General features: G+C 34.6%; 1 protein-coding gene across 3 annotated transcripts in view; it reads left to right on the top strand.

Annotated features, from left to right (window-relative positions):
• LOC138691590 (zinc finger protein ZFP2-like) overlaps nt 1-13878 on the top strand; it is a 33921-nt gene extending 20043 nt beyond the window's left edge. Inside the window, exons 4-6 of one of the 3 annotated variants that reach the window (XM_069813709.1) lie at nt 63-200; nt 7865-8270; nt 9925-13878. In XM_069813709.1, coding sequence (XP_069669810.1) covers nt 63-200; nt 7865-8270; nt 9925-10028 — 648 coding nt within the window. In that variant the 3' untranslated portion in view covers nt 10029-13878. Of the gene's footprint in view, nt 1-62; nt 201-7864 lie in introns of all 3 variants that reach the window. The other 2 variants (XM_069813707.1, XM_069813706.1) reach the window with 2 other exon arrangements.
• The last annotated feature ends 2377 nt before the right edge of the window (nt 13879-16255 follow it).

Raw genomic sequence — 16255 nt, 5'->3', positions numbered from 1 at the left:
CAGAATCACATTCCTACGAAGTGTTGTATGTATCACGTGCATTACACTTCTTTTTTCTGCAGGAAGGGAATTTATTTGATCTCCACGTGGCTGGAATAAAGACGGAATGCTTGGACCTCAGCTATGATCACACATCAGAGATTAAAGTTGACGAAACTGCAATGGCAACTGATTTTGTTACGGCAGATTGTAGAGCAGAGGTAAGTAGAGCCCATGATCTGTGCTAACTGTTAACTGTTCTTCTTCCTATATTAATGGCCTGCGTCAACTGTTCTTCTTCCAATATTATTTTTGTTGCAGGCAGCTTCCATACCTGTACGCAGAGGTATTTTACACATGACAGCCATTAATATTTGCCATGTAAAATTATTACAGCATTTATTTCAGTGTGCCCTGAATATTTCACAATTGACAATTTATTGCAAGCAAAAAAAATTACATACATTAATAAAAGATTTTACAATACTATTGTAATACTCGTATATGAATATTCTTCAAAATTCAAAATTGATTACCAATATCATATTCAAATATATATTACAAATATTGTGACTGAGTCACACCCGAAAAATCAAAATGCTTGAGGTCGGATGTGACCAATAATGAAAACTGTATAGAATAAAAAAAATAGTAATAATAAAAATAAAGACAACTGTGATAAACTGTTCACTGTATTTACACATAAAATTTAAAAAGAATAAGAAACAAAAAAAAAAAACAAAAGCAAACAAACAAACAAAGAGACAAACGGTACATAGCCCTTTACATAAACATATTAATTTGAGAATACGATATTGTTAAAGTAACAAAAATAAAGCACAAGCATTTACATGATCTTATTTTTTTTAATAATGTATTGTTTAATAATTTTAGTTTAGGATTCCCATCTTGCTATGTGTATTTAACAATTAATTTCAGCTAATATTATATTACTTTCTGAAGGACATGTTCTTAGAATAAATGCAAAGATTAATTTAATTTATTGGGTTATTTTACGATGCTTTTCAACATCTCAAGTTATTTAGCGTCTGAATGAAATGAAGGTGATAATGCCGGTGAAATGAGTCAATACAAGTTAGAACACTTACATTGAAACGCGTCTGTGCTTTCCAGTTTTGATATAACTGTCAATAAATCTTTGTGGGACTCTGAGATGTACTTCCCTTCTGGAGGAAGCCATCTTCAGGATTTTTATGCCCTTCAAATTCCGTCTCCCTTGGCTAGGTTAGAACCCATGAAGACTTGATCCAGCAACCAGTATAGCTATTCAGTCTATGAAATATGTAGATTATGTTCGTCGAAAGTGAATCTCTATCCACTGAAGAATTTACGCCCTTGCAAATGCAGGAGTTCTAACACTTCTATTTTGGAAAGATGAAATGGTATCAGTAGAATGTTATAGGGCCTTTGGTCCATTACGCTTTTTCCACTTTTTTTTTTGTTCACCGACACATTTGTCCATTTCACGATTCGTCCATTAAGTTTTGTCCACTGGCCATTTGGTCCATTTCATGCTTCGTGCATTATGTTTTCCTCTACTGATTATTTCATCCACTATGGCAAAAAAAAAAAAAACAGATGACATGAAACATATGAAGGGTACACGGGAATAACGATCAAGGTCCATTTTAGAAAGTTTCGAGAAAAACGAATTTTAAAGTTTAAGCACTTAATACTTTGTTATGTTTGTATTTAATAGAAATTGACGTAGTGGAATGTCAAGAACGATGATTTCTTATTACTAGCTAGACCACATGATAGTACTTCTTTTCCACTATAAGATAGCATTATTAACTCAATTTTGATTTTTGATGGACCTTGATCGTTTTTCCCGTGTACCCTTCATATTTCATTTGGTGAAAATGTAATTTATTTAAATTAAGAAGTGTTGTTGATGTACATGCTGTTTGTATTATAAACATGATTAGTCATCATTTTCTTCTTCCTGAAGAACTTGAGCAGGGTTAATTTTTAGTTTATATGAAATTCCTCTCAGATATGATATAATTATTGGGTTATTTTACGACGCTGTATCAACATCTAGGTTATTTAGCGTCTGAATGATATGAAGATGATAATGTCGGTGAAATGAGTCCAGGGTCCAGCATTTGCTCGTATTGGGTTGAGGGAAAACTCCGGAAAAAACCTCAACCAAGTAACTTGCCCCGACCGGGATTCGAACCCGGGCCACCTGGTTTCGCAGCCAGACGCGCTGACTGTTACTCCACAGGAGTGGACTCTCAGATATGTTTCCAGCTGCCGTTATTCTTGTAATCTTCATACCATGTAACCATTTCCCTGATGCGTTCATGACTATTGACATATATGTCTGACTTAATGGTACACAGACTCGTGTGTGTCCTCCCAACAATTGAGTAATCACCTTCGCATTTGTTTCTGTCCATCCAGCAAGACTTCCGAAAACTTCCAAATGCTCAGATGATGAACAGTCATGAGTTTTTTTAATTTACTCTGCCAACCTTCGGCGGCATTGTTAGTCCTCTCTTCCCTACTCAAGACTGCTTCATACACATTCCATGTTTCCAGTGGAAACCTTGCATTACGCCCACGATTATATAACTTCTTCAATATCTTCTGTTGCTCTTTCTGCCATAAAATCAAATATTTCGAAAACATCTTGTAAAGGTACAAATGGTAGCCACAAACAACATTGTGGCTTCTCAGTGATAATCAGTGCCTGCAGATGCAGTCTGAGATGGACGAGAGGTTAGGGATATAAAAGATGTGGACAAAAAGGAATTGATGGATGTTAATTATATGGACCAATTGGTTGTGGACAAGACAGCGAGGACGAAAGGTAATGGACGAAACAAATTGTGGACAAAAGGTAGTGAACGAAAGGCCCGCTAACCCAGTAGAATTGTAGAATTTAATGATAGAATCATTTTATTAGTAACTTATAACAATAGAGAAATTTACGACATCTGTGTCTTCGTCAGAAAAGGAACATTTCTGGAATAAATTGTTATGGATTCATAAACAGACACAACATTCTATAATTGTGGAAATATTTTCTGTTATTGTCGTTACTCCATCACTTCAAAGATATCCAAAACCTGCTCCTTTTAGACTGAGAGCGTAACAGTCAAAGCAGGATAGATGTTAGATAAATGTTAAATTGAAACATGACAATGGAAGAGCCACTGGGTCAATAAAGCACGACACTATGGATTGCAGATAACACTGTAATGAGTTCTAACCAGTGAGGGAAGTGAGATAGTATGCGCTAGTATGGAATACCGTCACTGAAAAAATGTGATTCGTAAAAATTTGCCTATACATTCTTTCACAGCAAAGGGTACTATCTGTTTGGTTCGTGAATCTAAACCATTCTGCAACTGTACTCAACGCGTATTTAGACACGTTTATTTGATAAGTCAACCCCTGGAACTCTGAACAGCGGTAGCATTTCAAGTAGAGAAGGCTGTGATCTGAAGCTTGTTGTGGCCATTGTTGGCAATTTAGTGATTATGTCATCAGATCTTATTCTTTTAAAATATTTTTCAGTGACTTATCTATATTATTTAAATAATGTTACATGCAGTACTATTTTAAGTATTCGCGCTTTGATACTTTAACATTATTTTAAATGATAAGTCTCAATGGACATTGAAAAATAATCTAGTAAATAACGGAAGTAACTTGAAATTATTTTGTTAAGAAATTTAATGTGTTGCGTAAATTTCAAAGACTTGCGTTACTGACTACACGAAACAGTTTATTGTATATATCATGTACGTGCATGTTGTAAAAAGAGTGGTAGGCCTACGCCTTTTTAAATCGAGATATGCCAGGGAAAATCTAGGGGTAGCATACCGCCTCTGGTTTTTTTCCCCACTTCCCTCACTGGTTCTAACTAACTGATATATTGCGTTATGCACCTTAGCTCGAAAGATGTATCTTACTTAGAACCTATGGTTTTTTCTGGTGGTAAACAATGACACCATTTTGTTTTTTAAATTGCGATTTATTGACAGTAAAATGTATGATAAATATTCTGGCGGATGTTCACGAATTGAACTACTATTTTGATTACTCATAAATCGGTACTCTGCTTTCCTGCTCCATAGACTTCATGGGTTGATACGCAACTCAAAACAGAAAAATGTGTTCTATTCCGAATGCTTTCAGTATCAGTTTATTACTTTTATATTTGTTGTCCAACAGTCAGGTTGGCAGCTGTTCACGGAAGTTATGAATTGATATAATTTAAGTCAGCAAACTCATTGTTCATAATGAGTAAAATTCTATGCCAGAAAAGGAAAACTGAAGTAGGAATTGTAGAATCTATTAGCCATCGAGTAAAAACAGGACACTAGTACAGAAAATAAACGTGATGAAAAAAATCACGAAACCAAGGAATTGTTAAATCTATTAGCGATCTAGTAAAAACAGGAAACTAGTACAGAAAATACAAGTTATGAAAATGATCACGAAACCAAGGAATTGTACAATCTATTAGCGATCTAGTAAAACAGGAAACTAGTACAGAAAATACATGTCATCAAAATGATCACGAAACCAAGGAATTGTAGAATCTATTAGCGATCTAGTAAAAACAGGAAACTAATACAGAAAATACAAGTGATGAAAAGGATCACGAAACCAAGGTATTGTAGAATCTATTAGCGATCTAGTAAAAACAGGAAACTAGTACAGAAAATATATGTCATCAAAATGATCACGAAACCAAGGAATTGTAGAATCTATTAGCGATCTAGTAAAAACAGGAAACTAGTACAGAAAATACATGTCATGAAAATGATCACGAAACCAAGGAATTGTAGAATCTATTAGCGATCTAGTAAAAACAGGAAGCTAATACAGAAAATACAAGTGATGAAAAGGATCACGAAACCAAGATATTGTACAATCTATTAGCGATTTAGTAAAAACAGGAAACTAGTACAGAAAATACACGCGATGAAAAGGATCACGAAAGCATGGAATTGTAGAATCTATTAGCGATTTAGTAAAAACAGGAAACTAGTACAGAAAATACACGTGATGAAAAGGATCACGAAACCAAGGAATTGTAGAATGTATTAGCGATTTAGTAAAAATAGGAAACTAGTACAGAAAATAAACGTGATGAAAAGGATCACGAAAGCATGGAATTGTAGAATCTATTAGCGATCTAGTAAAAACAGGAAACTAGTACAGAAAATACATGTCATGAAAATGATCACGAAACCAAGGAATTGTAGAATCTATTAGCGATCTAGTAAAAACAGGAAACTAGTACAGAAAATACATGTCAGGCATCAAAATGATCACGAAACCAAGGAATTGTAGAATCTATTAGTGATCTAGTAAAAACAGGAAACTAATACAGAAAATACAAGTGATGAAAAGGATCACGAAACCAAGGAATTGTAGAATCTATTAGCGATCTAGTAAAAACAGAAAACTAATACAGAAAATACACGTGATGAAAAGGATCACGAAACCAAGGAATTGTAGAATCTATTAGCGATTTAGTAAAAACAGGAAACTAGTACAGAAAATACACGTGATGAAAAGGATCACGAAAGCATGGAATTGTAGAATCTATAAGCGATCTAGTAAAAACAGGAAACTAGTACAGAAAATACATGTCATGAAAATGATCACGAAATCAAGGAATTGTAGAATCTATTAGCGATCTAGTAAAAACAGGAATCTAGTACAGAAAATACACGTGATGAAAAGGATCACGAAACCAAGGAATTGTAGAATCTATAAGCGATCTAGTAAAAACAGGAAACTAGTACAGAAAATACATGTCATGAAAATGATCACGAAATCAAGGAATTGTAGAATCTATTAGCGATCTAGTAAAAACAGGAATCTAGTACAGAAAATACACGTGATGAAAAGGATCACGAAACCAAGGAATTGTAGAATCTATTAGCGATCTAGTAAAAACAGGAATCTAGTACAGAAAATACACGTGATGAAAAGGATCACGAAACCAAGGAATTGTAGAATCTATTTGCGATCTAGTAGAAACAAGAAACTAGTATAGAAGATACACGTGATGAAATAGATCATGAAAGCAAGGAATTGTAGAATCTATTAGCGATCTAGTAAAAACAGGAAACTACTACAGAAAATACACGTGATGAAAAGGATCATGAAACCAAGGAATTGTAGAATCTATTAGCGATCTAGTAGAAACAAGGAACTAGTACAGAAGATACACGTGATGAAAGTAGTTGAGGATGGGAGTACTCGTTTAATGGAGGGGTTCACAATCAGTGTGTCGCACAGCTCCATGGAATGTGTCGCGAAATTTTGGAATTGAAAAATAAATTTTATGCGATGCAGAAAGTTTCTTTACAACGCATTTTTATTTGCAATGAAGTCTCTGTTATGGTATATTTTATTTTGAGACAGTTTTACCAATGAAACGTGAACACCTGCAACAATGCTCACTTGTCATTTCAGTTTTTCAACCATAAGGCCACGTATTGAAAAAGTCTGTGCAACTCACCAAACACAGACTTCACATTAATTTAAATAGGCGAGTTTTCAATAACGATAATAAAATTTTTTATTGGAAATCCACGTAGATGGGTTGGGATTTTTGACATTTACCTATGTTTTTTTTCTAATGCCACTCAAGTAGCTGCTTGTTCTTTTACAGTTATCGATTGCGTCTTAACATCAACATATCTACAACACTGGATGTCCGAAACTACATATAAGTTGTTATGAGTGCTTTTTTTTTGTGGCAGAACGCGCTGGAACAGTGTTCCAGCACCATTTTGTTGCAATTTTCATCATGGAACCGAAATATGTGTGGATAACTATGTTTTTAATAATGTTTTTCTTTGAATTCCGCTTAGATCTTAAAAGTGTTATTTGCACGAAAAGGAGGTTAAAAACGACAAAATTCCCGTGCAGTGAACAGTTATCATCTCCCTGTCCACCATAAAATATTCTACACCTTTTTCTAAAAAAAAAGTAATTGTTGTTGTTATTATTATTATTATTATTATTATTATTATTATTATTATTATCATCATCATCATCATCATCATCGTCGTCAAATAAGTGTGTCGCGATATCCTGGGCGTTCAGTAACTTGTGTCGACAGTCAAAAAAGATTGGGAACTACTGTTTTAATGTGTAGTTGAATAGAGAAATATACTAATAAATTGTACCAATAATGCTCTCTGTAATCTTCTGATCAGTCGTGCGGTAATAATGGAAGCAATAAAATGTGATGGATACATTAAAGAAAAAAGAAAGTTAATTGTTAGAGGCAAATATAAGTGGATTAATTGAAATAGAGATGATGATGTAATATTTGAGAGAATCCTTGATAATATTTATAAGAATAGACATACTGTAACATAATCAAAAATAATGTGAAGTTCCTTAAGATAATTCCATGTGAATTTTGTAATTGAACCTCTACTGCCAAACAGCAAAGCAATGACGGAGCATTGTTTAAAAGGGACGTTGTACTTTTGAGAAAGATACGGCACACAAGGTTCATATATACACTTCATCTCAATATCAACTTCGGTGGCTTAATGTAGGTTTCTTTCGAAACGGATAGTAGGGTCAAGAACAAGAGCCCGTTTTAAGGATCTGTTAATAGCAATAATGTCTGACCGTCTAAAAGAACCATCTGATGATACACAATGTACTTCCTCATGAATCTCCCAATTTAAAGTTTCTAACAATGTCGCCAAAGCATGTCGTACACGATGTTGTCTAGCATAAATAAAGTTTTCTATTAAATATTGTATGTGAATTTAAATCCTCTTCAGTTTTGGACTCAAGCTTAGGAACCCAGTATGCTAAGTTTTCAGCTACTGATCTGTCATCTTTTTCATTTCCCTCTTTGCAGGAAGACTCGTGTCACGAGAGCACAGCGGAAGGAGATGTGATGCCGAAACCATTCAAGTGCAATGACTGTGGAAAGCATTTCTCGGACTTGGAAAAGCACAATATCCATACACGTGAACACAGAGGCAAGAAACCATTGAAATCCGGCGTTTGGGATAAGTCTTTGTCGAGTTCTTCAGGACTACATAATCAAACCAGCGAACATAAAGGCGAAAAACAATTTAAATGCGACATCTGTGAGAAAAGTTTCTCGCATTATTCCAGTCTAACGTTGCATGCACGTGTGCATACGGGAGAGAAACCATTCAAGTGTGATGTATGCGAAAAATCCTTTTCACGGTCGGATTATTTAAAGCAGCATGCACGACTACACACAGGGGGCAAACCATTTAAATGTGACGTCTGTGGTAAGAGTTTCACACAGTATTCTAATCTATTTACTCATGTACGAGTACATTCGGGCGAGAAACCATTTAAATGCGATGAATGTGAAATGACTTTTTCTAGATCGGGTTATTTGAAAAAGCATGCACTCGTCCACACAGGCGAGAAACCGTTTAAATGTAATGTCTGTGAAAAGTGTTTCTCCAGTTCTACAATTTTAAATATACATGCACGCATACATACTGGAGAGAAACCTTATAAATGCGATGTCTGTGAGAAGAGTTTTTCGCAGTACTTCCATTTAACCAGGCATAAACTCGTGCATAGTGGGGAGAAACCTTTCAAATGCGATGAATGTGATATGTGTTTTTCGCAAGCAGGTAATTTGAAAGAGCATGCACGCGTGCATACAGGCGAAAAACCATTCAAGTGTGATGTCTGTGAAGCATGCTTTTCCCGATCTGATCATTTAAAAAAGCATTCCACCTCTCACACAGGTGAGAAGCCATTCGAGTGTGAATTTTGTCAGAAGCGTTTCCCAACTTCTTCAAGTCTAAAGAGACATGCCTTAGCACATACAGGAGAAAAGCCTTTCAAATGCGATGTGTGCGGTAAATGTTTCTTAGAGTCTGGACGGTTGAGAAGACATTCACTTAAACACACAGAGGAGACGCCTTACATGTGTGATACGTGTGGTAAATGTTTCTCAAAAGCGGGACACTTACGAATACACTCACGCGCACACGAGCGACATGTAATTCGACTGCAATCATTGTTATAGTTGTTTCTCGCAGTTGGGACGCTTGGGAACATATTCACACAGGTGAGAAATCGTTCAATCCCTTGTCCGAGAATTGTTTCCAGAGTTCTTCATAAGAGAAATCACCTTCTGAGTAATAAGTAGGGTTTTAAAATGTAATTGGTCGTCTATTATTTTATATACTAATATAATTGATTAAGTTCAATTTTTTTCTACATAATTTTCTAGAGTATTCTTAAGTACTACCGAGAAACAAAGAAAAGAAACGCCGGGAACAGAGATAATTATATAATTACACAAAGAAGATTGATAAGTCTGTTTAAAGCTTTCTTGTGATATTATTACCGTGTTTTGTTTTCACGATGATTTACAACAGCTTGACACTGGTCAGGGATGCCTTGAATTCAGCTATCAAATTTGCTTTGTAATGTCCCATTAAATGCCGTGGTTAGTATCTCTGTAAAATTTGTAACGTAATTTATGTATGTATATATTTATTCACACTGCAAATGAGTATATAACATAACTATGTTATTATTATTATTATTATTATTATTGTTATTGTTGTTATTATTGTTGTTTTTGTTGTAACCTAACTTTACTACTTATGAGAGTTAAAGAGCAGTTTTTGCTCTCACAGGTGTGCATTGTAATAAATATTCAACTCAACGCAACAAACAGATGTTGTCAAATCTGTCTCTCCAGAATATGATAGTTTCACATGGAAAGAAAACATTTTCATTGTTGCGTTGAGTTGAATACTTATTAAAATGCACACCTGTGAGAGCAAAAACTGCTCTTCAACTCTCATAATAAGTAAAGTTAGGTTACAACAAAAACAACAATAATAATAACAATAAATTCAAGAAGTAGAAATCACATGAGCGGGTTTACTGAACATGCCACTTTCTTTCCAGTGTATGCCCGAGGAACCGAGCATGCCTGTAGTCAGCATCTATGGCCTATACATTTAATTAAGACACACTGTATACATGCCGAACCCATAGGCCTATTAGTTTAATGAAAGATGAAAGATGACGCAGAATATCTGCACGGAAATATCATATGTACTTCGGTACATCATAATAATATACTCGTACTATTAGTTTAAGTTAGGCGCATGATCCTTGTATGATTTTACAGTATTGTGGCTGCCATTATCATGTTACATAATGTGTACATTCCTTCCAGAGATAATCTCCTTATAGGTAGAGATGGTAGATTTTCGCAATCACACTAAATGCGAATTTGCCAAAATGCTGTAAAGTAAATATTTTGATGTTTTAAATCATATTGAATATATTACAATTTTTAAATCCGTCACAAAATTCGAAATTGACTGCAAAATGCGAAATGTATGTGCTTCTGTGAAATGACAGTAAAATAACATTTTATGAGACTTTTGTGTCTTTCTGTAAAAATATCAAATTAAACTTTTAATCCATAAGCTAGGTGGCTCGTTAGATCAGTACTATGAACCCTAAAAACTGTTGACTACTAAGGTAAGACTTCCATATTTTATTCTTGTAGACTCAGACTTTTTTAATGTAGTTATAATTAATTTCACAGACGTTAAATAATGTATATTAGAGACAGATGAGAGGTTGACTGGCTACAATTGTATCAGCAATGCAAAGAAAATTTTCACCCTTTGCCCATATGCACAATTTATCTCTGTATCTTATACATCCTTATATTGCTCTCTTGTTGAAATGTGGAGATTTTTAGGAGTGTTTTACAACTGAATTACAATTAGCCTAAATAGTTTTCCCTTTTTTTTTTTCAGAATGTCATATCGATGGCTAAGAACCAGACTGTTCTAAGTCCAACTTTTTATAAGAAAGAAATCTGTGTTTGATTGTGTTCCAGCTCTTGTCTGCATATATGAATCGAACCAAATTGTAAATATTCCTCTCCATAAGGTTGCTATGAAGCTATTCCAAATTGTTTCATGAAGCTTTCATTGTCAGGAGTTTAAAATAGCTCTCCTGAAAAAAAATAGTAAAATGGACTTGGAACAGTCTGCTTCTGGGCCATTGATATGGCTAATCTCATTCCAGAAAAAGTTGTCCGCTTTTTAATTTATTCCTATTTAATATTTCTTGGACTGGGAAGGAAATTACGCCTTTTATTTAATTTGTTTTTTATTTAAGGCATGCACGGGTCGCTATTTCTCTTTTAGTGATTGGGTACATGTAGGAGAGTGGAGGGCAAGAGGGAAAGTGCGGGCAAGATGTGAAATCATTATTTCTCGTTAATATCAACAGATGGTGCAGTGTGGTCTTTACCGACCACAGATATTTCAATTTTGTGAACTGGAATGTAGAAGAAATGTAGTGGCAACACTGAGAGTTTAGTAACAATTTATTGTGTTCTTATGTTAAAGTAGTTATTATCATGTACTTTCTGCAATACCTTATGGTCCAGTCATGTAAATATATCAATAGGTAGGGTAAATTATTGTGTATAAAGTTATAAAAGTTTATGCTCTTTAAGTACAGAACCGTAAAATAAATTGATATTCGAAGAGCAAGATGTATTTTTAGTTTAGGAGAGCATGATGGATATTCATGATGATGGCAAAATGGAAAGCTTTCCATCTTACTCTCTGCTAATTGGCAAAGTAAATGTTATTATGAAGTGACTATATATTAATCTGGTTATTTATCGAATCTGCACAATAACACGTTAATAAATTACTACATCATACCTTAACAAATTTTCCCTCAGCACTGAAATTTATAAATACAGTCAAATCCGGTTATAGTGAAAATTGCTGACCAGCATATTTCGTTCACTACATATATCCGATGATAACTAAAACTGAAGTGTATGTTTTTATATTATAGACGTTGCTATACATACAGTATAAATGTTCGCTTGGGACAGATCACGTTCAATATCAGTAATAATGTTCGCTTATCTACCTATGTAAACACTTTACGCTTCGACATACTGATGTTCATAGTTCAATACTTGTAGGCAGAAGGCATTGACAAACTTCGTACCCCCTTCCACTAAGTACTTACTGTGTACTCGGCCTTCGGATTTTCCCGAGTTTACTTTTACAAAGATTCGGGAAGGATGGTTGAGAATCATTAAAACTTAATCCTTTGGTCATTGCTGTACTCCACTTTACAAAAGATACTGGTAACACTTTCTCTTCCTGTTCTTCTAATAACCTCTTTTAAAGGAGTCAGAACTAATCCTTCCTCTATTTATCCTTCAGTGCATACACTATTCTCTTTAACATGTTTCATGTTGTACAAAACGCTAAAGAGATCCTTCCTTTTTCCTTCAATGCACTTCACGAGTAGCAGTTCTGAATTTTTATTCTAAACATATTCTTGAAAGTATATATGAGAAAGGATTTTCATAATTATCATATTGGTCATTTTAAAATTACTGGTACATACAATATTTTCTTCGAATTTGTAGTTTTAGGTTCACTATAATCGAAGTGAGGGTTCACTATAAACGGAAATATTAATGTACTTTTTAATGTATGCGGGTCGGGACCAACGATTTAGGTTCACTATAGCCGAATGTTCACTATAACCGAGTTCATTATAACCAGAGTTGACTCTGTCATTCTTTCACATGGTCAGTAATTGAAGACTTTCCTCGAAAAAGGGTGTAACATCAAACTAATGAAATGTGTGACTTCTGTAGAAAAAGTAATTTTAAAGCATTAATTTATAACAATAAATGAATGTATCGAATAGCTGAATATACTTGTATTCTTGGTTAATGAAATTGTTCTGCTAGTAAATATTCGGTTGAGAAGCTTTTGTCATCTAGTCTCCTGTCAAAAAATCTGAAAGTTAGAATTTACAAAACAGTTATATTACCGGTTGTTCTGAATGGTTGTGAAACCTGGACTCTCACTTTGAGAGAGGAATAGACATTAAGGGTATTTGAGAATAAGATTCTTAGGAAAATATTTGGGGCTAAGAGGGATGAAGTTACAGGAGAATGGAGAAAGTTACACAACGCAGAACTGCATGCATTGTATTCTTCACCGGACATAATTAGGAACATTAAATCCGGACGTTTGAGACGGGCAGGGCATGTAACACGTATGGGCGAACCCAGAAATGCATATAGAATGTTAGTTGGGAGACAGGAGGAAAAAAGACCTTTGGGGAGGCCAAGACGTACATGGGAGGATAATATTAAAATGGATTTGAGGGAGGTGGAATATGATGATAGAGACTGGATTAATCTTGCACAGGTTAGGGACTGATGGCGGGCTTATGTGAGGGCGGCAATGAACCTGCGGATTCCTTAAAAGTCATTTGTAAGTAAGTAAATATAGCCATAACGAAATATGCCTCTGGCCTCTGAAATTAATTTCTGTTCTCCTGAAACGTATTATAGATTTGTTGGCTACACCCTTATTCGAGAGAGGTCTTCAATTATAGAAGAAAGACCAACTGTGGAAATTGGTCTGAACATGACATGGAATTAGCTCTACAAGCAGCCAGAAGTACAACTCTGACACATGCCTCCAGAAGATATGGAATTCCAATGGGAACATTATATATGACATCTGCCAATCCTAACACTAATGAATCTGCTAAATTCATTGACACCTCTGCATCGAGGCAATTTCTCCCATTGCTAGCACTACTGGAAACCATGTTGATTCTGACAATCAGAAATTGGAGTTTGCAGTGGTGTTAACCAAACTAATATTCCTACAACTTCAAATGGTGATACAACCATTTCTCCTAATACAACAATAAGACATGAAACCAGTAGCCATATAAATGCATAATGATTTTCATTGTTACGAAAAGACATTGTAGATAGATAGATAGATAGATAGATAGATAGATAGATAGATAGATAGATAGATAGATAGATAGATAGATAGATAGATAGATAGATAGATAGATAGATAGATAGATAGATAGATAGATAGATGGATGGATGGATGGATGGATGGATGGATGGATGGATGGATGGATGGATGGATGGATGGATAGATGGATAGATAGATAGATAGATAGATAGATAGATAGATAGATAGATAGATAGATAGATAGATAGACAGACAGACAGACAGACAGACAGACAGACAGACAGATAGATAGATATTAGCCTTAGGAAATACAATGATTTCATGGCATCGTCAGAGTGAATACATAATAAATATGCGGTTACATACATGTTTTTCCGACATACAAGATGTCTACAATAATATACAAATAATATACAATCAATACATTCAGTAATGAAGTCAATTCTCCACAGTTTTCTTCAGACCATTACTTGTACAAGGTTCTTGGTTTCCCTATCTTCTTGGGCAGTCTCACCCCAGACATGAATCAGATAGAAAAGAAGAGCAGTAAACACAAAAGGAGATACTAACTACTGTAAGCTAAATTTGGAGTGCTAAACTAAGATACTCATTGACAGTAAAAGGCATGTGGAAAAGTAAAATATGTTTCACTGACTTTTTAAATCTAGCATAGCTAAGGGCTTTAGTTTCAACAGGGAGTTTGTTGTAAAGTCTTATCCCTGTATGTGATAAGCTATTGAGACTTTTGGATAACCTATGATGATTAAAATGTAAATTATTGCATGTTCTTGTGCTGTAGTTGTGATAATCAGAGTTTATTTTAAAACTATCATAATTTTGGTGGATGAAACAGACTGTTTCAAGAATGTAAATACAAGGTAGGGGCAAAATATCAAACTCTTTGAATATTTTTTTACTATCCGAGCGAATAGGTACTTTCTTTATAATTTTCAATATTCTCTTTTGCAGTCTAAACACTTGTGCAAGTTTTGATGATGACCCCCAGATAATTATCCCATATGATAATACAGAGTGAACATAGCCAAAGTAAACCGCTCTAAGTAGTTCCTTGGGAGTTATATTGGTTAGGACACGGAAAGCATAACACAAACGACTTAGTTTATCAGTTAAGAATTGAATATGACTTTCCCACGTGAGGTTGGAATCAATCCATATCCCTAAAAATTTTGTACAATCGACGTCCTTTATTCCAGTATTATTAAGTAGTATTTCAATGGAGTCATGTAATTGTTTCTGACTGAAATACATACAAACGGTTTTACTGACATTCAGTTTTAGTCTATTGCTAGCTAACCACTGTTCTAGTTGTCTTGAGGTTTCATTTATTTTCTCCTGTAAATTATTTTTATCAAGAGCATTGAAAACAATATTGGTGTCATCTGCAAAGAGAACGGTTTTAGCTTGTGTTATCCTTGAGGGAAGGTCGTTTATATACAGGAGAAATAGAATTGGGCCAAGTATGGAACCCTGGGGCACCCCGCTTTTCATGATAGTGGGATATGATTTCATTGAGCCTATTTCAACAAATTGTTGCCTTGCACTTAGGTAAGAAACAAACCAACTTTTAGCTAACCCCCTTATGCCAAACCATTGTAGTTTCTGGATCAGTATCATGTGGTCAACTGTGTCAAATGCTTTGCTCAGGTCCAGGAATAGCCCAACTGTTTGATTCTTGTTGTCTTTTGAATTTAGAATAAATTCCGTGAAAGTGAATATGGCGTTATTAATTCCTTTGCCTTTTTGAAATCCAAATTGAGCATTAGATAGTGCACCATTGCAATCTAAAAACCGAACTAATCTATTATACATAACTTTTTCAAGGATTTTGGAGAATGTAGATAATAGAGATATCGGCCTATAGTTGTTAATATTTTGTTTATCTCCCTTCTTAAATATAGGACATACTTTTGCGAGTTTGAATTGTTCGGGAAATTTACCACTAATTAAAGATGAATTGCAGATGTTTACTAGTGGAGCTACTAGTAGTACGGCACATTTCTTTACAATACCATCCGGAATGTCATCAGGTCCACAGGAAAGATTATTTTTTAGTTTTTTTATTATATCGAGAATTTCATCTGCAGTCACGGGAGATAGAAATATGGTGTTTACATTTCCTGTTCCATGTAAGGTTGTTTCCTGACTACCTGTTACCTGGTTATTAGGATTGTCTGCTACATTTGCAAAAAATTTATTAAAAATTTCAGCTATTTCGAAGGAATTTTGAATTGTTTGACCATTATGTATTATTGAAAAGTCTTGATTTGAGACTTTGGTATTTTTACAAGTTTCTTTCTTTACAACTTCCCATATAGCTTTACCTCTGTTCTGTGCTTTCATAATGAATTCTCCATTGAATTTCAGTTTAGCTGCATGTATAACTTTCTTTAATATGCTGGTATATCGTTTATAATGTAATT

Source organism: Periplaneta americana, chromosome 16 (assembly GCF_040183065.1).
Source record: "Periplaneta americana isolate PAMFEO1 chromosome 16, P.americana_PAMFEO1_priV1, whole genome shotgun sequence".
Taxonomy (NCBI): Eukaryota; Metazoa; Arthropoda; class Insecta; order Blattodea; family Blattidae; genus Periplaneta; species Periplaneta americana.
This window is presented reverse-complemented; position numbering and strand designations above follow the sequence as displayed.